At 39.0% G+C, this 25388-nt stretch overlaps 1 protein-coding gene across 1 annotated transcript; it reads right to left on the bottom strand.

The window, feature by feature from the left end:
- Positions 1–645: 645 nt before the first annotated feature.
- On the bottom strand, positions 646–25266 carry SSH3 (slingshot protein phosphatase 3). The gene is made up of 14 exons (XM_072423101.1): positions 25112–25266; positions 19460–19497; positions 19180–19345; positions 18088–18206; positions 16459–16530; positions 16315–16380; positions 13263–13451; positions 12706–12787; positions 11891–12019; positions 10340–10386; positions 9810–9956; positions 6923–7123; positions 5540–5978; positions 646–4200 (listed from the first exon to the last, which is right to left on the bottom strand). The coding sequence occupies exons 1-14, from the start codon at positions 25172–25174 to the stop codon at positions 3946–3948; spliced, it is 2013 nt and encodes a 670-aa protein (XP_072279202.1). The 5' UTR covers positions 25175–25266; the 3' UTR covers positions 646–3945.
- Positions 25267–25388: the final 122 nt, after the last annotated feature.

The raw sequence follows: 25388 nt of genomic DNA, 5'->3' as shown, positions 1-25388 counted from the left end.
AAAATAAATCCATTTTAACTGCTCTAAATGGGATACAATAAGTTTGTATCTGTGGAGGTGAAGTGCACCCCACAAACAGGACCTTGTGTGAGAGGCTGATTGTGCCACACACAGTATTAGCACTTTTTAAATGTAGACCATCCTAGGGAATGCCATAACAGGAAGCTAAGACTAAATGCCTGATAGGGGAGGACTAAACTGGCACAGATGGTGGTGAGAGATTTGGATGATCCTTTTCTTCCAGTAGAGAGTGTAGTGTCAGGATACCTTCTGCAGCTTCTAATGCTTGTGTGACAATTACAGTGATGCCAGATTTAAGTATGGGCTCCAGTCTATTTGGGATCCTTATTACGAAAATATAGTCATCCCTAATCATCCCCACAAACATGTTGCCCCTTTTTATTCTGGCCATTAGGTTATCATGTGTGGAACTTTGTCTACCTACTCATACACAGAACATCAGTACCACAGAGTTAGAAAATGTTACAGGTACAGCATATAATGCAAATATTAAAAATAAAAAAAAAACAGGAAAATATTTTGAATATAGTATAAATAAAGCTAGGATAAAAAATGTGGCCAGAACGGCTAACATCCCAAACAGAACCAGATATTCAAAAAATATTGTAAATAATTACACCAATGTTATTTTTAAAACCTTTATTTGAAACAGAAAAAAACATGGTCCTAGCTTGTGAGCTGGTTTTGATGGGTCACTTGCTCTCAATCTTTTGTACAATTATTGTTGGCCACCAGCAGATGGCACTGTCTCTTGGCATTGAGTAAAGTGTGAAACTAAAGCTACGTACACACGTCAGATTTTTATCGCCCGATAATCGGCATCGGCCAATTATCGGGCGAAAATCTGCCGTGTGTACAGTCGACCGTGTGTACCGACCTGCCGGATCCACGGACGATGGACGACAGCCGATCCTAATGAAAGGGAAGGGGAGAGCGCGCAGCAGGGTGCCGCTCCGTCGCTCTCCCCCTCCCCTCTCCATAGAGCATGAACAGGGCTGTATGTACAGCACCGTTCATGCATCGTGCACTCCCTTGTCGTTGGAAAGGATCGTGAAAGATCCTTTCCAACGACAAAAATTGGAAGTGTGTACGCAGCTTTAGTCTAACAATGTCTACTTCAACAAGCGTTTGTTACACACTTTACATGAAGACAACACCATCTACTGGTGTGAACAAAAAAAAAATCCTGCTTGATATTTGAGTATTTAACATATTTTTTAATGATTTGCAACAAGACATGTTTTGATTTTTTTTCAAGGATGTGTATTTTTTAAAAAACACTTTTTGAATTGAAGAGGTGTTCAACACATTATGTTTTTAGAGGCAGTGTTCTGCATATGGTTTTACTATACAAAAAAAAAAGGCAGCTGGTTTTCAGTCTAGTATGCTCCAATGCAAAAAAAAAAAAAAAAAAGAAATTCTCTACTTTTATATGCTAGATACTGACAGCTGGAGAGTCAATCTCCTGGATTATTCAGTGCAGTGGATCCCTCCTGCTGCCCTCCATGTCAATAGAGGAAATAGTACTAGGAGAAGGAACCAAATCAGTGCTGCAAGTAAGAAAAATGATTAACAATTAAACTGAAGCAGGGAAAAAGACCATCAAGTTCAACCATTAGGAAATAAACATATCCCAGATATAAAACCCCATGGACACAGTTGGTCCAGAGGATGGCAAAAAAAAAAAAAAAAAAAAAAAAAAAAACCCTGGTACAATTTGCTTCAACAGGGGAAAAAAAAATAATTTCTCACTCCATGAGGTAATCGGATACTCCCTGGATCAACGGTAATGAAATATGGGTTTTGGATTTTTGTTTTAAACAAAATGAGTCATCTCAACTTTATAAAACGTGGGGATAAAATAATCCCCTCAAGGATCAAAACCATCATAAATAGATATAATAAAGTCATCTCAACTTTATAAAATTAGGGGATAAAATAATCCCCTCGAGGATAAAAACCATCATAAATAGATATAATAAAAAAAAAATATATATATATATGCAGTGACTTTGATTTTCCCCACTTTACTCGACTGTAGCACACTAGTTCCATGTTTTAGAAAAGGCAAGTTTGTGTTTGAGATACAATTAATATATTTGCAATCCACAAAGAAAAAGTTATCATTTGCACAGTTACCCTGAGCAGTAACAAAAAACAAAAACAAAATACAATTGAAAATGCAATATACAAAATATTTGTAAAAAATGTCTCCAAAAACAACAGTATGACAAAACTTTCATGGCATAAACAATATGATGGAATATACTTAACCGATGTGTATTCTTTATGAGTGGTAACGTCTAGCAAGATGTCTAGCCAGGCAATATAGCAATTAAAGTGCGGTGCAGGCACAGAATTCTGACAGGTTGCAAAGTTTTTTTCATTTGGGCTATAAAAAAAATCCTTAAATATCAATGGACCTATGATGAAGTAAATATAAATATATATATATATATATATATATATATATCCCCAAAGATGGAGAGCTGGCATGAACAACCCATTGCATTTCTGAAGTTCTCTCTCCAGCCCTGGGTTTGTAAAGTTGTAAAGCTTTATCTGAACCCAAGGTCAAACTTGACATACTATATTGGAGCTTAACAGTCCTTATATAAGATGGCCAACTTAGTTTCTTATTTTCTGTAATTTCCTATCCTAGTGTGACAAAGCTCACATATATATATATATATATATATATATATATATATATATATTTATATATATATATATATATATTTATATATATCCATATCAATGTAGAAAGAGCACTGTGAGTTTAGGGCTGTAAAAACACCCCTACTTCTATGTCATCACATAGATGGTGGAGATCGGAAGTCTAAATAATAAAAAGGAAAGTATTCTGTAACTTCCTATGCTGCACTGTTATCAGCACAGATTTCTGGCAGGATTACCAGGTATTTTTTGGCACTTCATAAACAGATATAACAAAATGTTTTCAGTTGGGTATTAAACAGATCAAAAAGCAAGCTAATACAAATAGAAAAAAAAACAGGTTTTCCATCATCCCAAGTATAATTTACTCCCGTCTTTCATTCCACATTTTTGGAGTGTATAAAACAAAATTGTTTTTCTACAAAGCTGAAATCCAGACAGATATAAAAGGCACTTAATAGTTAATTATATAAATTTAAATGCAAGCACTCCAAGTACCTAAATACAGTATCAGCCTACTGCAGTCCGTGCAAAGAAAACAGACTGGACCAGAAAAAAACACCCCAATGAGCCAATCAGATGAGGTTTGTTGCAGGAAAAATGCCAATAGAAAGGTTGAGAGTGATGTCTGGGAAGGGACAAGCCCTGTAAATGTTACTGAACTGCAACACAGAAAAATCAGGACTCCTGCCCTGCCAGACAGGTCTGTGTAAATCTCAGGACTGGAAGGAAAAAAATACAAATCCAATGAGCATCCAATTAGATTTGTCTGTCCTCATACTAATACAGTATGGCAGACATAAATGTGAAATCTAACTAGTTATTAGAGATATGTTTCATTCTTCACAAGTACAGAGTACTGTAAATATCAGGGGTATTATAATGGTGCCAGTGTTTGATAGACAGTATTACTGACATAACATTTGCTATCAAGTCTGCAGGTAATATTTTTATTGACACCATGCTGATGAAGATGGTTGGACTTCAAGACAGAGCTGACACAATTTTGTTTAATAAAAAGAATATTATGACAGATAAACAAAACATCTATTAAAAATTACCAGATATAAAATGTGAATTCCATCCCCGAGTCTTTTCTTTCAAAGCTTCCACTGTCTGCATGTGATAATGTATATGGAAGATAAAAAATTTTTTTTTTTTTACAAAAATATAAAAAAAAAATATGTTCCCCCAGGTTAAATACTGTCTGCATGTCCTGGCCATAAGATATGTGTAAGTCTTGAAGATCTACAGTTCCTCTGGCACATCTCCAACATTGCTTTGACGCATGATCCGAGATTTCCGGCCTTGTTGCTCTACTTCCTGCAGACGTTTAGATACAAGTCCTGCTCCTTCAAGCACAGCCACAGATTCAGACTTTGATGGAAGCCCTGCCCGAGTGGCCTCAACATACTGCTGGGCCATCAGCTTCTTCTTACGTCTTGATCTTCTACGAGCTGAGGAAGACTGGGGGCGGGAGGACGGAGATGGAGGAGAAAACACCTGAAATATAGATATTGAAGGAAGGATAATTCACAACTTTAAAATTTATGGTTGGTAATTTAAGAACTTAGGAACCTAAAACAACTGTGAAGGTTATGTGGTGGTAGCGATGCTAGGAATAAAATTGTTAGGCAGCGTTCAGACCATGAGATTACTGTAAGAGTAAAAATTAGAAACATGCCCTACAACAGCCTTTCTCAACCTTTTTACCCCCGATGGACCCTTAAAATAATTGTCAGGTCTTAAGGAACCCCCACTAAAACCATAGGTCAAGGGAAAAAAAGGAACCCTTACATTGATAGTCAGTGGAAAGTAAATCACTCTCATTGATAGCTAAAGGGAGCTGTCATGCTACTGACTCTACCAAGTGGCATTGGCTATAGAAATAGTCACCATCACATGGAAGGTCTCTTAGTCACAGCTTAGGGAACCCATAGGACCTCTGGAGGAACCCTAGCGTACATTGGAACCTTGGCTGAGAATGACTGCTCTACAAGATATAGACATTAAGGCTCACTTCAACTATAATTCATTTATGAGGTCTTCCCTGACTGGTTGTTTAGAAAGCAGCCAGAGCCTGAGAATAAACGTAGATCCTCTTGTGGGACTCCCTGAGGAAGGACCTTTGTTCTTGGTGTGGAAGCTATACTTTCTCTGCAGAGTTCCAGCATGCTCCATGTTTTATCCAATATATGTAAACCCAAAATCTGCTTTGCATTGTGCCCGACGTCATATTTCCCATCAATTAGATGAAGTGTTGTTAACCTGGCACATGGGCTCCTTCATATGGATCTTAGCCTGACTATTAGGTCTAACAGGCAACCCTGGTTAACCCAGTTTTCATGAAATCAGTAGCTGTGCTTACAGAGGAAATTATAAAAAAACAAAAGATAAGGTATTTCACTTCAATGTCTATTTAGAAAGAAAGGGGGTCGAAGTCCTGTAATTGATACCCTTTGAGTATCCATTACACAGCTATTTTAGTTATTCTGTGTTTGGTTTGATTCAGTTTAGTGTTTACCCAGCTAACCAACCAGAACAAAGCCTGATTGTATATATTTCCAAGTTAAATTCAAGCCAATACTTGGTCCAAGCCATTCACAGACATCTTTATTAATAATTGAACAAAACATTGTCTTCCTAAAATTTTGAGGCTGTAAATTCAGGTGGCAGGGTGCTAAGAAAGCCAATTACAAAGCAGGAATGTGTACAAGAGTTTGATTGCCATGGGTAGAAAACTAAAACCCATTTTAAAAAGCAACTTTGAATTCTAAGCTCAAAGAAAAAGAATGTTACAATGTTGTAGTCATAGATGACATTTAGAAAGATTTGTACCAACCTCATCCACTGGTGTGCTCAGTTTTGTGATATTGTTTAAGTATTCTGCTGAAAGCCCATATTGGTCATCTGGGTAGTCCTTACTAATGTTCTCTTCTTGATCCACAGAACTATCGTTTCTCTCCAGCAAGCCCTCATCCAGGGATGATACACTATCAAGCTGATGTGATAAGCTGTCCTCCTTTTCGTGCACAAAATCAAAGTCTTCCAGTTGGCTGCTGCCATTCTCAGAGAAGCTGTGCTCCTTTTCTACTGGCTTTTCTTTCAATTCAGTGGTGGAATCGGTAACCTCCATCTCACTGATGGACCTCATAAGAAAACGCAGGTTCATCTTCTGTGTAGGGGCAGATGGTAGGTTGGAGAGAGAATCAGGGGGAATGGGGTACCTCGAAATGGTAGGTGCAGATCTGGGGTCCCATAAATAACTGTGCCGTTGCTTACTGGAATCAAAAAAATGTGAAGAGGTGGGATAGACCAAGAAAGGGAGTTTTACGATTTATTAATATATAAAACTAAACAGTTAAATATTGTAAAACAACTAGTTCGAGGGCCACAATATTTATCTTATTCTTTTCTTGAAGTCTACAGAGAGATACAGGAAATATTTCATTTTAGGGTATATGGCCACCTACAGGAGAGTTGGGCAGTCCTGGTTTATCCTTTCCTTTTAGTAGCCCACCAACAACATGATCATAAAAAGATAGCGGTGGGACCAGTGTCCCTAAATAAATTTCAAGAAGTAGATTGTGTGGTAAATACAAAGATCCTACTTTGTTCCTGCACAGGAAGTCTTTGCGAGTAGACTGACAGCCTGTTTTGAAAGGCCTAGGCAATAAAGTAGTGGAAGGATAGAAACTAAAACTACAATTCTTTCCAGGTAAAGATGGCAATGACTTGGCAGTCTGTTTTTTAGACTTCTTTCACCAGGGTGGCTGTTTCCCTTCAGTGGGATTCTTGGTCGCAACATCAAATGCTAAACCAAAGAGATGCTGCCATCTGAAACAAGCACTTTTTTGATGCAGGTTACAGAACCTAACCCTTAAGCCTTAGTACCCTTCCCATATGTACTGTAAAGAAACCCTTCTTTCTGTAGTTCCCAAACCTGGTAACCTCTCTGTCTGTAATCTGGTTGCAAAGGTCAGTGAAAATCAGGAGTCACATAAACAGCATAGCTGATTCCTCCAGCACCCAAATTACATGGAGTAGGGCACAGGAGGTGGGCATCTCCCCAGCCCTCTTCTAATCCTGGATAGTATAGGAACCTAAGTGTTGTGCCCACTGATGGAACTGGTGCTCCAGGCAGTAACCTAGTTCTTATTCCAATCTATAATCAATGTGGTGTTCACATAAAATGTTTATTCTACTTTATTGCACATCTATTCACCTTGCTCCCAGGATACCCTGGTATGTCTGCAGCTGTCGCAAGAATCCAGCATTAGGTTGGACGATGCTCCTTCTCTCTTTGACATGTTTCAAAGCTTGTTCCTGTGTCCATTCATACTCCTTCATGGCATAAGCAATCACTGTGGAGGCAGAGCGAGAGACTCCCATTTTACAGTGCACCAGGACATTGGTACCTTGGCGTCTGTGGAGGACATTGAGGAAAGTGTTGATGTATAACGTGGGTACAGAGAGATAGTTGGCTAAATAAACCCATCTCCTTTAAGGGCACAACCAACAAAAGGTGTAAAAACAAAGTTCTATTACTAAAAGCCCCCACTGCTCAAAGATTCCACTTGAACATTCCATGCTGGTGAACCTGAGAATATAATTTATTCTTTAGTGATCTACAAAGGGCAATGAATGACCATGATGATGCTTGTTGTAAGGGTGAGGGATGCTGTACAGAATGTTCTCAAAGTATTCAAAAAACTAGTGTCTGAAAGCACCAGGTTTCAGGATCAGACCCCTTTTTAAAGGCTAAAAAGACTGAAAATGATAAAAACATAACAGGAATAATAGGGATTCAGCTTTTGAGAAAACTACATACAAGTCAGTCAAATGGCCTTAAACAAATATCGACCAGCAGACTTTGGAATGTAGAGAGTCCAGGTTAACCAACAAGGAAATTTCCTGGAAGTCTCTTTATACACCACATGCTTCTCATATACACGCCTATTTTATCTAAATATATATTGCTGTAATCTTCCCAGAGCTTTCAAAATGTTTTTCTTATATGAGTCTATCTACAACCCTTACAGATTTAGATGCATGGGTCTGGCTCAACCTAAAAGTATTTATAAGATATTAAATGTATTAATTCAATGCAATTTGTAAATACCTACATTTCACTTGGTATCCACTTGCAATCCTCTATGTAGAGCACAACCTGGGTGAGGAAGGAATTCAGGTGTGCTGCATGCAAGGAACATGCTGATAGGTGAAGACAGCACAGCGAGCAGAGGGATAACCTCCCCAGTCTGCTGATGTGTCAGAACTGAAAAGACAAATCTTCTAATCCTCTGACAGGCAATACAGCTCTCTTTTATGTATTGGCGTATGTAGCCATTTGCCTTTAGCCAGCACTAAAAACCTTTTAATATCAGAAAGCTCCATGTAAAAAAGTTCTAAGCTTATTTTTAAATGGTCAGTACACAAAAACAGATTATTATTATTATTACCCTAATTTCTTATAGTACCAGTTGTAGTACCAGTGGGTGTCTGGGTGTGTGATATCATCCCAAAAAATTCTTACAGTACCCTTATAGAAACAACACCAGTAATCAGATGCCAAATCCATCGCCACCATTGTTCATACTGTGTATATCAGTAGGTGATAAATAATTTGAGATAAAATAAATCAAAGGGGGTTCTCTGCTCTAGAGTGTAAATATTCCTTACCCCTGTGCTATGTATATTACATACTTCTAACCCCTGCCCTTTGTTTATTTGTTCTTTGGACATAAGTTGTTTCTCCAAACATCAATTCTTTTTGATAGGCTCACAATTCCAAAACATGTACTTAAAATATATTGCACTGATGAAAATTAACATGATGTAAAGAGCTCTACACAGAATGAGAAAGGTGATCTTTGTTTAGGCTGTACCCGTACTCTAAAGCATTGAGTAGCTCCATTTACTATGCATATATCACACGGATACTTCATACTTATCAAAATTTTATATACCTGACTATTACATTTGCCTTCAAGCCCAGCTAAGTCCCTGTGAATTAATATATTCCTCATTGTTTTATGCTCATAAAAAAGTGTGAATTTTTCTAAAATCCATCTAAAACTTTAAGCAGATGGAATATGATATTTCATAGAGTGATAACACACATAAAAGAAACCAAACAGGCAGTAGATGTTAAAACAAAAGTTAAAGAAACAGGTTTGAAATCTAGTAACTTAAAAAATAAGACAATGGACACGATGGACCACAAAACACATGACCAACATAAAAACAGAATCCATAGCATGCAGCAAAGCGAGGTGGAAAACGAACCCTGTGGAGTATTGGGGAAGGCAGCAGACTAGAGAAAATTCCAGGATGAGTAGAGGTCAAAACCAGGAAAGCAGGCAGAAAACAGAGGTACTTCTACCCATAACCTCCTTTGTGGGAAGCGAGACAGCCATTCAAGCTAGAAAAATGATGGGAACGTCAAATAAGAAATTAGAAGGTGCTAAACAAATGTGACGAAAGTTTAACGTGAAGCTCCATCAAGGAGAATTCCCAGGAAATAGCTTCAAACCATGTTGGCCAAGCAGGGAAACGAAAGGCTTGGTACTACTCTTTCCCTCACCCAGTCTCCCCTCCATCTCATGAAAAACCCCAATCTGCTTCTCATACCTACCTTTTCCAGAGACTTCAAGATGATCCTCTTTCCAATCTCTGGGGTGATATTTTTCAAATATGCAGAAAAAAGCACTGACATAAAACCACTATAGGGTAAATGCAAGGTAACGTAGTGACTATCCAATTGATAACTCATGCCCACATTTTCGTGGCCCAACTTTATTCCTGACTAGGGTGGTTGGTTACCTACATTATTAATATATCTCTGGATATGCTGGAAAAGATCAGTCTTTAATCAAGGTTACAGAGACCATAAAATTCCATTACCGCCACTCATGTCACTCCATTCCCTTTAAACTTCTCACCCAACATCCCAGAAGTGTTTGGATTGAAGCAATAGGAGGGACAACCCTTATCACCTCTGTATCAAGGTGTGTGACAATATGTCCCTACATTGCAGTACATCCAGATCCTTGCTCATAGAGTTACAAAAAGTAGAAATTCACCTTTGCTTGGGTGAATATTTAACTTACTTGGCAGTGGAAATAAAACTGTGGGTTTCCTTCCAGTATGGTAGAAGGTTGGTGCTCTCTTCATCCAGTACTCTAATATTAAGATATTTGAAAGTCTCTGGAAAGAAGTTGTCAATTTCTTTGGTGACATTAAGTATGTGGGTAACCCTGGGCAAAGATAGAAAAATACATATATTTAAGTATAACCTAACAAGGGACTTATTTGCTCCATTCAGTGTTAATAATTATACCATTCAAAGTTTTTTTGTTATATCTGTTCAGCCATTTGTGCAATTTTGAAAGACTCACTGTGTGTCTCATACGCCCCCCATAAATTCCCTAAAGCGAATGCATCATTTGTTCAATACAATCACATTGATGGCTTGGTATTAGTGGAGGGTTTTAAAAAAGGTGATTAAAAAAAAGAAAGATTAAAAATGTTCCACTAATGCTATCAATGCTCTGGCACCAGTACATAGCAGAAAGCTTGTACTATGTGACAAGAAAAAGCTTAACCCTTTCATAAAGAAAAACAAGCAGGAAGGTCTTACCTGTTCTTCTGAAGCTCTTCCAAATTTGAAGCATTCCATTCAGATCCCTAAAATACACCAGACAGACAATGAGCTAACTGTGGCCACTAACAGATCTAAGTTCACAAGTGAAATCAATTGTACGTTACATAAGGTGTGAGATGATTAGAGTTCCTGATTGTATTTGCTGTCATCTGAGGCTTCACTATATATATTGGGGTAAGGGTTTATATAGGAAGTGTTCAGTTTACATACGCAGGGCATGGACAACACAAGTAGGTTCTGGAAGAATTGGGACTGTAATGTCAGGCAGCTAAAAGGGATTTTTCTAATGTCATCAATGTGTTAGAGAGGGGTATGTGTATTTGTTGGGGGGAAAGGGGGGGGGGGTATGGTTATCTCAGAAATCTGCTTTCAACAAATAAATTATAGTTTTCCTACCTGAAGGTCCTACCAAAACTAGAACCTACTGATGAAGGCTGACAACATAGGTTGCAGTTTTGCAATATCAGGAGGCATTGCCATCCTACTTCGCACTGTTTCTGTTGCCTATGAATTGTATCAGATTGTCAACCCAACAGCTAAGTGAAGGAGCATGCAAGGCAAGATAATAATACTACTGAGAATTGTGCGGTATTGGCTTAGCATATTACAAGTTCTTACTAGCATGATTTCCAGGTTAGAAACTTTAAATCAGATTGAATAATTGCGATTTACCGAAGGAAACTATACAGTGGGACATGATGCAAAACATTCCGAAAATGGGTTTGGCTTTTACTTTACCTCCTTAAATCATTGCCATTGTAAAATGACACTGACATGCTGTGCTATTTTGCAAAGAGAAAAAAAAATTGGTACAGGATTTTTAAGGCATAACAATCCACTTTACATATTTCTGAAAACAGATTTTTTTTTACAATACAATATTCATTAAAAAACAAAATAAAACATTGTTTATTATATAAAACATAACATATCATATTAAATCATATGTGGTTTGATTTATTAAAACATGTTTATTGTATGCAATTTTAGATCTCAATTAAGTTCCTGAGGAAGTGGACTCTATGAAACACGTAGAGCAATGATTGAGATCATGTCACCAAAAAATGTGTTTAAGTTATAATTTGTTATTAAATGATTATTGTAATGGAAAATGAAATCTCTGTTTCTAGAAATATGTAGTTAGTTGTTATGCCGTAAAAGTCCCGTACCCATTTCCTTTCCTCTTTGCATTGTACTGTCTAATAAAGTATTAGTGGAATAATGTGTCTAATTTGGTATTAGTGGAATACAAACTTATCCTACCTTGGAATAAAAATTAAAAAGTAAAGTAAATGCTGTTCTATTCCCCCCAGGTGGCAAAGGTGTACACTGCCTATTATTTATTGTCTGCAGGGACAATCCTGGCCTCCCGTGAGGGCTGCAGGGGAGTCCCAGATTTCTCAAAAATAGAACAACCCTTAGCCACCGCAATAACAGAAGAGATAAATTTATTTAGCCTAGGGGAACCTAATTCCTGACACAAAAATAATAAACCTTGGTACAATAGAGCTGTCAATCAGACTTTACCAAATACAAGTAGGGGAAGATCTCAGATGGTCGGTCCATTTGTGCCAGGATCATAATCATTTCGTTATCAATGAACTCTGTGTAATCCTGCAGATTGCAATGAGTGTGCTGCTCCAGAGCATTCCGAACCTAGAATAAAAGATGCAGATACATCAGATTTCATTTTAGTATTGTTTAGGGTAGAATAAAAACATATTTCCATATTTATTCTGCTAAATAATACCTGCCAAACAGATGTGAGGAATCATCTTTAAAAATTAAAAACGCCCCCCTATTTAAATGTTCCCTAAAAAAAATCTTGTTTAATTAAAATCTTGTCAGGTCCATAAAATCTGGCTTTTTTGCTTACTGTGTACTGATAGGGGAACAATTACCCAATTACTCACTGGGGAGATCGTTAGTCTATTTTATTTTTAAGGCCAAATATTTATAAACATCAAGGGCAACTATACACTGTCTTGGGAGAGACAAGCGTCAATACTCAACAATATTTGGAAATGGAGGATGGTTAATTAGCTAATCCTAATCTGGAGACAAAAAAATATTTTTGATGTATTTCTGTCCATATGTCAGCTTATAATATAACAAAGCTAAAAAAGTAGTAAAAAGGCTTTTAAGAGTATAATAAACAATGTAAAGGTTTTTTTAAGACAGCAAATTAGAAACAGAGATATTGATACATTAACCAATGCAATCTGAAGCTGCTACATCTGTCTGAGCATTGGAATGTCAATGCTTCCAGTCATTGAGAGGTTACGATTACATAAATGTAAATATGAGTTAATATTCCCTCTTATGTATATTCATCCATTCACCTGCTTAGAAGTTATATTCTCAAGATCGCTTTCACGCAAGACATCACGCAGTTTTCTTCTAATGATTTTCTCTGTCTCCTCTCTGAAACACATAAAGTTTAATATACTACCCAAAAGCATAATATAAACCAACAGGATTTTTAGTTTTAAGCTTAACAACAGTTTTCCACCCTATCCTAAAAAACAAAAAAAGTTTTGGCTAGACATATGCTTGAGGACATGGCACCCAATAGCAATAGTTTACCCCTTACTCTAGATCTTGGGTACAGCTGGGGACTTGCAAGGAGGTAGAGCCGTGTCCTAACTCTAATCCTTTCCCCACCATTCGCTTGAGATCATGTGACTAATGCCTGGGCATCTGGTCAATCTAGTCACATGATGGTTGCCATGGGAACAAAGGGCTGTTCGTTTTTTAAAGACTAGTACTATCTTAAGAAACCTGGACATGCAAACAAGTTTGTTTTGTTGCAGAAGAGACATAGCCTGTAAATAGCTGTCTGATCACATTTTTTTTACATTTTAAAGTTAAATTCTACGTTTTGCACATGTTCTCTGACCTCTCTGGTGTGGTGGCATCTCTCCGGGTAGATGTTAGGTCTGCTGTGGCCATCCAAGCGTTAATACAGGTCTGGGGTGAGTGCTGGTGGTCCTGGTAATATGTCAGCCCAGAATGCACACTGTTCCCTGGGATATAGTTATAGGACTCGGCAGCTTCGCAGGCTTTGTGAAGCATCTGAAGGAGGGACCTGCAATCAACACATGACCACAAGTGACTACAACAATAAGAGTATGTGAATCCTTATAATGAACTTCTTATCTGCTCCCTTTATATATGCCACTAGAAGAACTTTGTTATATTGCTATCTGGTAATCCTGGCAGTAATCTTGTGAGCTTCCTGTGCTCCATGTTTGTGCTGTTATCAGTTACATTGTTACCAGTTATTTCTGGGAACAGCTCCCACTATCTTACAGAGAATATAAAAGGTTCTGTAGTCCAATACTAAGGTGACAACACACAGCGGGGTAAAAGATGTGCACAAACTTACAGCTATTTCCTATAGATCAGAACCACAGACTGAATAGAAAAGCCCATCCCCTGCCAGCATGTTTCTGGAGATGGATCCTTGATCTCTGTGTCAAATAAGTAGTATCTCAGTAGAGGTGTAGGGCATATACCTGAACAGGAAACCAGCTTTTTACATTAAAGAAGCCAGATTTTTTTGGTAGTTCCAAGCTTTAGTGAAATGATCAAGGATAAGTAGAGAGAAAGGGAGGCTTTTATGGCAAATTTGTAGTTACTGATAAAACATTAAGTTTATTAGCCCTCTTAGCGCTAATCCCGAGTGTGACTCAGAGTGTGATTTTACCTGCAGAAAGCTTTAATCCCGAGTCACACTCGGGGTTGCTAAAAAAAAACCCAATAAAAACCCCAATTAACTTGTTCCTTTGGCGTCCCCCGGCATCCTGCTCGTCTGTCCAGGTCCTCAGGACACGTCCTCCTTCTTGGATCTTCTCCCGGCATCTGCAGAGACGTTCTCAGGGGTTTCCTGGTGACGTCAGTGCATGCGTCGGTTCGTACTATTTTTTTAATAACAGATTTTTGTGTTTTTTTATTTAAAGTTTATTATTAAATTTATTAAAGATTGGACATATTTTGCGAGTTAAGCCTATAAATTATAGGCCTACAATCTAAAATAAATTTCCATGTAAAAAAATGTAACGCTTAAAGGTAACGTGAAAATACGAACAGAATTAGAACGCTAGGGGGGTTAATACACAAATAAGTTTTTATAAAAAATGTTTGGGAACATATTAAAAATGATGGTGTACTCATTTTAAACAAAATTTTAGCTGCACAGAAAGCACCAAATAACCAAGTTTGGCAATTGGGTCTCCTTCCCGACGCATTTCGTCTAATTGGCTTCCTCAGGGGGTACGGAGAATTGAGCAACAGGAGTATCAGCAAAATATTGTTCACATTGGTGATACCAGAGTAGTTAAATGAAAATCATTTAAGACATCTAGGTCCTGACTGCGTTGAAAAGATATTTGATCTAATCAGCAGATTACTTGATTGAGAAATGATCATAAATTTGTACTACGGTATATATTCTTCCAGTGATATGGATTGAAATTAACATAGCAAAGAATGATGTTGTAATTGGATTAAAGGGAATACCAGCTCGAGTATCATATTGTTAGTGTGCTTAAAAATTGTAGGTTTAATACTGCTAAAACTGTCATGGACAAAAAGAGTCCTTTTGTTCATTGATGGTAAGTGGAGAAAGCAGCGTGTCCGCAGTCAGCCAATTACAACATCATTCTTTGCTATGCTATATTCAATTCATATCACTGGAAGATTACAGTACAAAATTATGATCATTTCTCAATCAAGTAACCGGCTGATTAGATAAAATACCATTTCAATACAGTCAGGACCTAGATGTCTTACCGAATTTTTTGCCGTATAAGACGCACTTTTTCTTCCCCAAAACTGGATGGGAAAAGTTGGTGCGTCCTATACGAGAAATACCGTGTTATAAAATAATTAAAATAAGATACTCACCCGATACCCGATCCTGCGTGTGTCTCTTCTCCTCGCTGACTGCAGCGTGTCTCCTCTCCTCTCTGGCAGCAGCGTGTGTGCAGAGCGAAAGAAGCCGGCACAGCGCCCCCTGCTGTTCCCTGTCCTAACTGCCGTACAGTGGAAAAAAAGCGTAAAGTGATCAGAAGGGGAATTTGAATGACACAGAGTGATCAGAAGGGGAATTTGAATGACACAGAGTGATCAGAAGGGGAATTTGAAAGGCACAGAGTGATCAGAAGGGGAATTTGAAAGGCACAGAGTGATCAGAAAGGGAATTTGAATGGCACATGAGTGATCAGAAGGGGAATACTGGTATGAAGGGAATAATCTTTCAGAATCTTTTTTTTCTAGATTTTCCTCCTTTAAAATTGGGTGCGTCTTATATTCCGGAGCATCTTATACGGCGAAAAATACGGTATATGATTTTCATTTAACTACTCTGGTATCACCAAATTTTGCTGATACTCTTGTTGCACAATTCTCTGTACCCCCTGAGGAAGTCAATTAGGTGAAACGCGTCGGGGAGGAGACCCAAATGACAAACTTGGTTATTTGGTGCTTTCTGTGCAACTTGAATTGTGTTAAAACAAATACACCATAATTGTTTAATATGTTCCTAAACATTTTACAGAAACTTAATATAAAAAAATTATTTGTGTATTAATAAATTTATTGTTTTATCAGTAACTACAAATTTGCCATAAAAGCCTCCCTTTCTCTCTACTTATCCTTGATCATCTCTGTAGAGGTCCCAAAGCTCCCTGCTGAGTTCTCCAATAATCAGGTAGTTTCAGTTCTACTTTTAAGTCTGAATCAGCATGTCTGCAGAGAGACCACTGCTTTCATACAGAAAGCCAGGATCCCTCTTTGCAGCATTCCAGCATAGGACAGGCGAATGGTGATGCATCAGGAATAGACATTACTTTCTTCTGACAAAATTATGTACACATTGCACTGATGATGTGCCATGAATAGGAACAGGAAACATACTGGGATATTATATAGAAAAAATAGGCACTCACCACATTGTTTGAACAGATATAGGCTTAAATGTGCGAACATCCATCCCAATGGTAACGCTGAACCCTCTGAAGAAACATTGGAAGAATTTATATATCATAGCCAGAGGGTATTGACTGATAGATATTTGTATTATTGGAACTTACCCATCTCCCTCTATGAAGACCTGTGTATTACTCCATATGGGCAGAACAGTGCCAATTGTGCAGCCATTGGATCTAGGGCAGTGAATAGGGCCTTGGTTGTCATACATTGTATTGTAAAGAGACAGAAATACATACAATATATACAATATAACACACTAGATATGCTGTACATGTGATAACCCATAATTTGACATCTTTACAAATTTATATTCCTAATTTCTCTTGTGAGTTGCTATAAAATGATAAAAAAGAATGGCTGTTCCTCATTAAATTAGACTGGATTTGTCTCCCAAGAACAAAAGTTTATAGCTTAAATCCAGGTGATACAAGTACCTGAATTCGACCTGATAGTAGCCTTTTTACATTCTTTATAAAGGAGAGCTGAGAGGGGAAGTAACATATAGATAGTCAATCAGCTCCTGTGCTAATATAAAGCATGTTAGTAAGAGCACAGCATTACAGAATATGTCTGCTGCTTCTCTTACATGGTCCAATCACAGATTGAGGGAGAGACAAGACCTAAAAATGTTACCTAACTTCAGGAGATTAAAATCAGGTCGCTTATGTTACTAGACAGGTATGTGACTTGTGGCAAAACTGTGTAAATTTTAGAAAAAGATGAACAGAAATACATTTTTGGGCAAAAAAAACAGCTTTCAAACATGTATTTCATGTGTGCATTTAGTTGAAATGTGGAGGATCATTATTACAACTCACCTTTACAAATTAAGTGAACACAGTGTATAGTGATCACTATTATGTAACCTGTAAGTAAATGGCACGGATTACTTTTTCTGGGGGAAAAAGGTCTTCTTTGATACATTGGTAATAAAAAAGCAAAAAAAAAGGACACAAAACCTGAGAAAAAGTACACCTGTACTTATATACAAAAATGAAGATTCAGGTCAAGAGCTTCAGTTAATGATTGGATTAATGGGAATGGAAAAAATGGTTGGTGCCAGATGGACTGGTCTGAAAGTTTCTGTAGCTGCTCATCTGGCATTTTTACATAAGTGGTTGTAAGTGTACAGAAAACTGGTCTTTACCAATCAAGCTGAGAAACAACAAGTCTTCTTGCTCTCTCTGACCTTTTCAGATACCTTAATCTTAGGGCAAAAATTTTATATACCTGGTGCTTGGTTTCTCAACCAAGGTTCCATGGAACCCAAGGGTTCCTCCAGAGGTTACCAGGGATTTCTTTAGCCATGAGCAATCTGGATATCTCAGGTCAGTTATCACTGATACGAATGATTTTGCTGTATGTAACAGTGAGGTTCTTCCGAATGTGGGAAGCATTGTTCCCACTGACCACCAAGCCAATGTACTGTAAGCTGTGGATATAGTGATTATAGAAGGGGTTCACTGAAGCCCTAGAAGTTATTTTAAGGGTTCCCCCATGTTAAAAGACAAAAATGATTGATCTGGCCAATAGTGGCTATTGAGGCATTCTCTTTGGAAACTAGAATAAGAGTTAAAAAGGTTTGGACATGGAAGTACCAGGTCCTACTATTAAAAGAAAAGTAATTTTGAGAGGAACACAGAGAACACTTTGTTTTGACTTTTCTCTGACAACATACAATTGCAGTGTCTAATTTTAAAGTGTTTTATGGTATTTTTAGTGAGCCTTACCCATCATGAGGAAAGTCAACACCCAGCAGAATAGTTTGCTCCTCGTTGGTTCTTCCCACAGAGGAAACCACCAACAGATATCTGGTTAGACAGGAACGGACAGGCTCCAGACGGACAGCCTGAAGTGAAAAGATAACAAATGTACCTTGAGTTGAAAACTACAAAATAGCATTATTGTAACATTTTTCTTTTGCTTTTTTTTTTTAACTAGCATTATGTGCAAGAAAAAGAACTTCACTACTTCAGAAGGAGTCAATTCTTACCATAGCTGGAGTTTATAATTACTGCCTTTAAAGGCCTTGCTCCAAAAAACACCTCCTTCACCTCTCTACATAAATTGTCTTTTAGTTGCCAGAGAAAGAGCAAAGGGCAATAGAGCACCCATTTTTAATCAGGGTTTTGTGGAACCCTAGGGTTCCTCCAAATATTGTTGGGGGTTCCTGGAGCTGTGGCTGACTGACCTCCAAATTGATAAAGCTTGCATAGTTCTGGGGTCAGTGTCAAGCCTGTGGCATAACACTAATGATCTTTTTAGCTGTTTTTAAGAGTGGTAGGCTTCCTGCCAACCACAAATGAAGAATACTTTATTCCCACTAACTCCCCATAAATTGGTTTTAGCAAAGGTATACATAGACCTGGCATTAGGTTAAAAATGTTGAGAAATCCCCTGATTGACAGCCCTGTGTCTACTGTGATTGGTGACGTCATATAAAAGATGGCAGCAATCTCAGGGCAACTCTCGGACATCTAAGCAAGGGAAACTTCTACAAGTAAATAACATGCCCACACAATTATAGAATCCTAGCCATTTAAGGTCCATCAAGTATGAAAGGCAGTAGCAATCTGGGTATTTTTTTTTTTTTTTTTTTAATCAAGGGATGAGAAATACCTTCGAATTTTGGTAAAGTGTGCTAAGGAGATGGGAGAGATCCCGGGAGATGTAACATTTAGGCATTTATGTTTAGGGTAAACATTCACCAACCAACCTTGACAGACACTTATATTGTTTTCCAAAAAAAATGTCGGTGTCAGTCAAGCCTCACCTGACATGATAGTAGGAACCTTGTTTAGCAGAAGGGGAACCCTTCTTACCAGTGTTAAAGTGTCCTCCTCCCGCAGAAGTCTCAGCATGGCCTGCAAATGGAGCTGCTGCTCACTGGGCCCAGCAGTCTGTGAAGGTTCTGGTTCCTTAATCTCTTCTGGCTCATCCTCATTTTGGAGTAACAAGGCAGCCCCTTTAACCATGACAAAGCTCTGCCTAAGTGATAGAAATTGCAGATATTAGGACCGAGATAAAGAAAAAATGAATGAAAAGTTCAGGGTGAAAATCCCTGGTAGAAAGGGTCTATATAAACTAATATCACATCCTCACCGTCTTTGCATGCGCCTTCTCCTAGCTTTGGCATCTTCCTGATAAAAAAAAAAAAAAAAATGGGTTATGTGATTTTATCAACTTGTAATTTCTTCTTGAATCTCTTCTTATTGCAACTTTTACCTGGTCATGACATACAAAACGTGTCAACAGCACTTGTTATGGGACATTTGCCCCAGCCTTTAAATATCCCTCATGAACAACCATAGAACTTCCTATGAATTGCACTTTGAAATAAGTTACATACAATGGGATATTAAAATATTAATAATATTTACTTGTTGGTAGGGTCAGACTGGGGACCTGAGGCACACCAGAGTACTCAGCTTTCCTGGCACGGCAGTAGTTTTCTTAAGGCAGCACCAGAGATTTTTTTCCAGTTCATCCTTGGACCTTTCCAACCCTGCTTTGAAGACTTGGCTACCTCTGTTCAACAGACATGTGCATTAACCTACTGACTTTCTAAATAACTTCCATCTCAAATGGATAGGGGGATCTCTCACTATTAAGATTTACAAATCGTGAGGTCTCATTAGCTGGAACTTAGCTGAACTGTCATCACCTATGATCTTTTATCACCTGATGGTTACAGGGCTATGGGCATGAATATTCTGTATGGTTATACTGTATATATAATACACTACAGAATTGTGGTTTTGTTAAATGAAATCTCTCAAAATCATGTATAAAATCCAGCCAATCAGAAATGATTTGAAAGCCCATGCAGACTGCATCTTCAAAACTAAAGCTGCGTACACACCTGCAATTTTTCTCGTTGGAAAGGATCTTTCACGATCCTTTCCAACGAGAAAAGACTGCACGATGCATGAACGATGCTGTACATACAGCACCGTTCATACTCTATGGAGAGGGGAGGGGGAGAGCGACGGAGCGGCACCCTGCTGCGCGCTCTCCCCTTCCCTTTCATTAGGATCGGTCGTCGTCCATCGTCCATGGATCCGCCAGGACGGTCATCGGACGATGGACGACGACCGACTGTACACACGGCAGATTTTCGCCCGATAATTGGCCGATACCGATTATCGGGCGAGAAAAATTTGCCGTGTGTACGCAGCTTTAGTCTGCAAGATTTCCTTTAAATGACAAATCACAAGGTCACGGCATATCATGGCACTGTACCAGCTGTAATATGTCACATAAAGTCCATTTGGTTGTACAAATTCCTGTCATTATAATGCTTTCTTTTATAGTTAGAAGGAACCACAGTTTAATGAATTACAAGACAATGCTTTAAAGCCCAATTCATTTTTCTTCATTGAAATTCCATGATAATGCAAAAACAGTAAATGACATGCCCATTTTTTTTAGATTTCATTTTACCAGTGCCTTAAAATTTTATCAGACTTCTCCAGTGCGGAAATCCCATAGTTCTGCCCAATCTTAACCTCTAAACCGCCCTATCCCTCTTCTTGGTGCCTAACCCTAACCTTCCCACTCAGTCACTAACTTTACTTCTCCTTTAATCCAACCTTTACTCACCAGGTGTTTAACTCACCCAGATCCTTAACCTTCCAGGTTCTTTACCTAGAGTTCTTTCGTTCCAGAACAAAGGTAGCATGCTTAAGATTTAAACCACTGCTCAACACAAAAGAACAGCGGTCCAGATCTCCACAAGTCCAACACATCACTTGTACAATGCACCAATCAACAGGACCCAAACACTGAATATTGGAGAACTCCATAGGGTCCTGTCGCGTCTATACCCGACAATGTGTATTTACCTGACAATCTCACAAGAAAGAAGGGAAAAAAACATGGTGATCTCCTGCACTTATAGTATGTCCTGTCTTTTACATGACAAGGAATATCTTCAAACACTTCTTATGGAGAGAATGAGGTACTGTGGGTGCAACTTTTTATTTGGTAAAAGGCAGGCAGGGTATAAAAAAAAAAAATCTTTATTGCTCCCATAATTAAAATAAAATTTTCCTACATACATATTGTGGTTTACTTGCTATTTGTACTAGGGGGATAGGTGTTGGTTAGTCACATGATTCAGAATATGGTCTTATGCAAAAGCAGTAGTACTCTCCAGTGTGTTTTCATCTATGGTGTTACAGGACTAAATGCAGACAGATGTAACTATGCTCTGCAGTTACTCCAAGAAGCTTTCCTGCATAGCTCAGCTCTATAGATATTGGCTGGCACTAATCCTTAGTATGCAGTGAGCATTGCTGGTAAGTATATGTTTGTTATAGTGTGAAAATTAATACTGCATTCATGGAAAACAGAGAAATCCTGTTTCCAAAGATAATAAAGAAAAGTTAACGTATGCCAAGTTCCATTGGTAAGCTGCATTCTATGACATTTTTCTCATGTTTAGATACACTTTATATATGACTTCCTACACCCCCATTTCAGGAAGATAATGGTCGGATATGATAAGGCTCTCCATGACTGCAAAGCGACACTATTTCCCCACCAGTGTCAGTAATCTATATTGTATGTTACACCCAGCAATAACTTCTCCTTTCTTAACCAGTCCACATATAGAAATGCAAATTAGTAATGTAATCTGAAAGTTCAGCAATGTAACACACAACATGCAAATATATATCTTAACTGGGCCTGCCTGTGCAAAAAAGAGATTTATCTACCTTATTTAGGACCCGTCTCACCTCTCTTTTAACAACTAGATTAGTGATTTGTGAATTTCACCACTAGAGCTTTACCTACAGGCTGTATGACATACTGGGTCATTTAACCCAAGAGACTGGGGGAAGGGTGTAATATGCCAGCCTCTGAGAAAGAAGTGGGGTAACCATTGCACCTTGCATTGTGTAATGGTACTACTGTCTACATGATTGAAAATGGTCTGCCACTGAAGAAAGAACAAAAGTTCACTGTGGTTCATGTCCTGATCCAAAGACTTATTAGGAGCTATGCAAAAAAATTAGCATTGCATACAGCTTAGAAGACCTTTAGGTCAAAAAACTGGTGATCACCATCATCATCATAGAGATACAAGCCAATCTACCTAAGTCTTATGTTCTATCGTTGACTTGCAACCATTTAAAATAAATAAAAGCTATCAAACTGATGATGTGGCTTCCCCATGAACCTTCGGAGAAGAGACATGAAGGTAAGATGAAAACACTTGAACCCAGCACCCATAGACAGAGAAAGCCTGCTGGTGCTGGTTACTTTGCCCATAGCAATAGGAGGCTGTCCAAATCGTCTCCTAGATTGTTGTGTTATGATATGTGGTATGAAAATCATTAGGTTTCCATAAACTACACTTTTTCATGCAAGAACATAAAAAAAAACTTCTTTGGACCAAAACCAGTGCTGGGCTATCAGCTTTCCTGGTTCTATTCTATGAACCACAGAACACCTCCACTATGTTATGGAGATGAGGAGAAGGGGTGTTTGTAGTGTTATAGATAATAAACCAAATAAATAATACAGCCACCACATCTAAGGATTGGTAGTTTGCATTACACTACATTTCTGTTTCTGATTGGGGAGGGGGTGTTCACCATTAAATTCATCATAGTGATTGCTGACACAGAGGCAAAAAGTGAGGGGAAACCCAAAATGTTTAAAGTTGTCATTAAAACAAAAAGTGCAAAAAATCTTCCGATGGCGACACTTAGGGACCACTAAGGCCTAGTATACGTGGGCCTTTTTTTCTGATCCAATAAAATGATTGCATGTGAAGTGAATTCAACATCTGACTGATCATAGGCAATAAAACGTGTTGGTAAATATTGATCAAAATTACACAAGTGGTGTAGTGTACGTTGCATTGGAGCAAATCCATTTGGTTCTCCCATCTGCACTCCATGATCAGAAGGGCTTAAGATAGCACATGTGGGTTCTGTGTTTTCTGACTTCTGATCTATTGGAAAATCAATCAGCTGAGTGCAAAATTAGATGCAGATCTGCTTGTGAAACCTCTATTACCTTGGGGAGATTTTCTCTCCTTCCTGTTAAGACTATATGACAGGATTTGAAAAAAAATTACCCCCTGATAGGTCACAGCCAAAATAACCAGAAAGATGATTTACCCTTTACAACTGTATTAAAAATTAAATGCGGCTACAAATATACTTCAAAGAAACATAATAGGCAGCTACCATGTCTCACTTTCTGAAAATGCCTATTTTCTGTCTGTCCCTGGCATCAATACTTTCTGAGCGACAAATCCAAGCTGAAGTTTAAAAAAAATGACCAGCCACCCAGACCAAGCACTGGTTACACCAATGGGCATTTTTCCAAAAATCAGATGATAAATGAATGATCCTAATGGGTAGCACAGCTTTGTTAGTCTGCATTGAGTTATTTAATAATGATCACCATGCATTATTTAATGAGTATGCAATGCTATGGAAATCCAAGTTACCTACAATACACACAGAGTAGACAGAGGTGTTTGTGATCTCTGCTCTATAGGAGCAACAACACTGCAGAGAGCAGATCCTTATCACCATTATACAGCAAATCCAATACCGGGAGGGAGGAAAGCGCGGGACTGCAATAGTGGCTGCACTGCAGGGATCAATACACCCTCACTGTATAATGGGCACTGATTAGTAATACCATGAGATCACATAAATGCAGATAAAATTACAAGATTTTTAAAGGAGGACCCCAGGTATTCCTACAGAGCAGCCCTTGACCCTGTTACCTAATAATCTGATTTGTCAGAGAACCCTATGGATCACCCCATATTTTAAGCTGGACCCTCAGCTACCCCTACAGATCACCCCTCCCCGTTACCTGTCCTATATAAAAGAAGTTAGAGCCCTCCAGATATCCCTGGACCTTAGCCCGTCCCCATGTTACCTACCCTAATTATAAGGTTTATTTTAAGAAGCCCCCATGCAGCTCTATAGATTGGCCCCTCCTTTGTTACCTGTCATAATGAAAAGCCCCCAGGCACCCCTGAACAATCTCTTCCCTCTGTTACCTGTCCCGGTATAAGAAGTTAGAGCCCACAGGTGCCTCTGAACCTTATCCCCCCACCTTCTATGTTACCCTTCATAATTACAAGATTATAAGAAGCTCCTATGCACCCCTGGAGTTCCCCCTTTTACCTGCGTTTTTCTTATTCACCCCCTATAGATCAGCTTTATCCCCCACTACCTGTTTGTTTAATAGGAAGCCCCCAGTCACCCCGAGAGATTACCCCCTCCCATTACCTGTTCCAATCATTGGATGTCAGAGCCCCCAGACACCCTTGGAGCTCAGCCCCTCCCCCATTACCTGATCATAGGAAGCCCCCAGCTACCTCTGGAAATCACCCCTTCTCTGTTACCTGCCCCAATTATAGGTAATCTGAGCCCCCCAGACAGCACTTGGAGCTCAGCCTTGACCTTCCTTAACCTGTCCTGGGGATAAGAAGCCCCCCTGAAGCTTCCCTCGGTTACCTGTACCAATCCTGAAAAGCCCCCCTAGTACCCATGGAGCTCAGCCCCGCCCCCTGTTACCTGTCCTAAAGGTAAAAAGTCCCCAGCTAGCCCCAGAGACCCCACCCCCTCTGTTACCTATCCCAGTCATAAAGAGTTACAGTCCCCAGGTACCCCCAGAACTTAGCCCCGCCCCCCGTTACCTATCCCGGTGATATGAAGTACCTCCGGCACCGCCGTTGCTCAGCCCCGCCCCCCGTTACCTGTCCCCACATATTACCTGCAGTGGAGTGGGCTCGGCCCCCCCGTCCACCGAGGACAGCTGTACGGTGACCAGGGCCATGACAGCAGCCAGCTCCCTGGCTTCTCCCGTCTGCACCGACAACTCTCCGTGCACTTCCCCGTCCCCTCTTCTGTCTGCAAGTCAATCAGGAAGAAAAGGAAGGGACGGCCCCTTGAAGGAGGGGCGGGGAGACGGAGAGGTATGCAGGGGAAAGTGACATGCCCCTAAAAGGAGGGAAGAGCCCGGCTAGGAAGGGGGTGAGGGCCAGGCTGAG

The sequence above is a fragment of the Pyxicephalus adspersus genome, chromosome 10, assembly GCF_032062135.1.
Source record: "Pyxicephalus adspersus chromosome 10, UCB_Pads_2.0, whole genome shotgun sequence".
Classification (NCBI taxonomy): domain Eukaryota; kingdom Metazoa; phylum Chordata; class Amphibia; order Anura; family Pyxicephalidae; genus Pyxicephalus; species Pyxicephalus adspersus.
Note: the sequence above shows the minus strand (reverse complement) of the source record. Positions and strands in the feature narration are given on the sequence as shown.

Bases quoted from the DNA above. Each gene is read 5' to 3' on its own strand.
- SSH3 (XM_072423101.1), bottom strand. From the start codon at position 25,174: ATGGCCCTGGTCACCGTACAGCTGTCCTCGGTGGACGGGGGGGCCGAG. The intron at 16,381-16,458 runs GTAAGTTCCAAT...ATGTTTCTTCAG, and splicing joins GTCTTCATAGAGGGAGATGG to AGGGTTCAGCGTTACCATTG. The intron at 9,957-10,339 runs GTAAGACCTTCC...ATCTTTGCCCAG, and splicing joins GAAGAGCTTCAGAAGAACAG to GGTTACCCACATACTTAATG.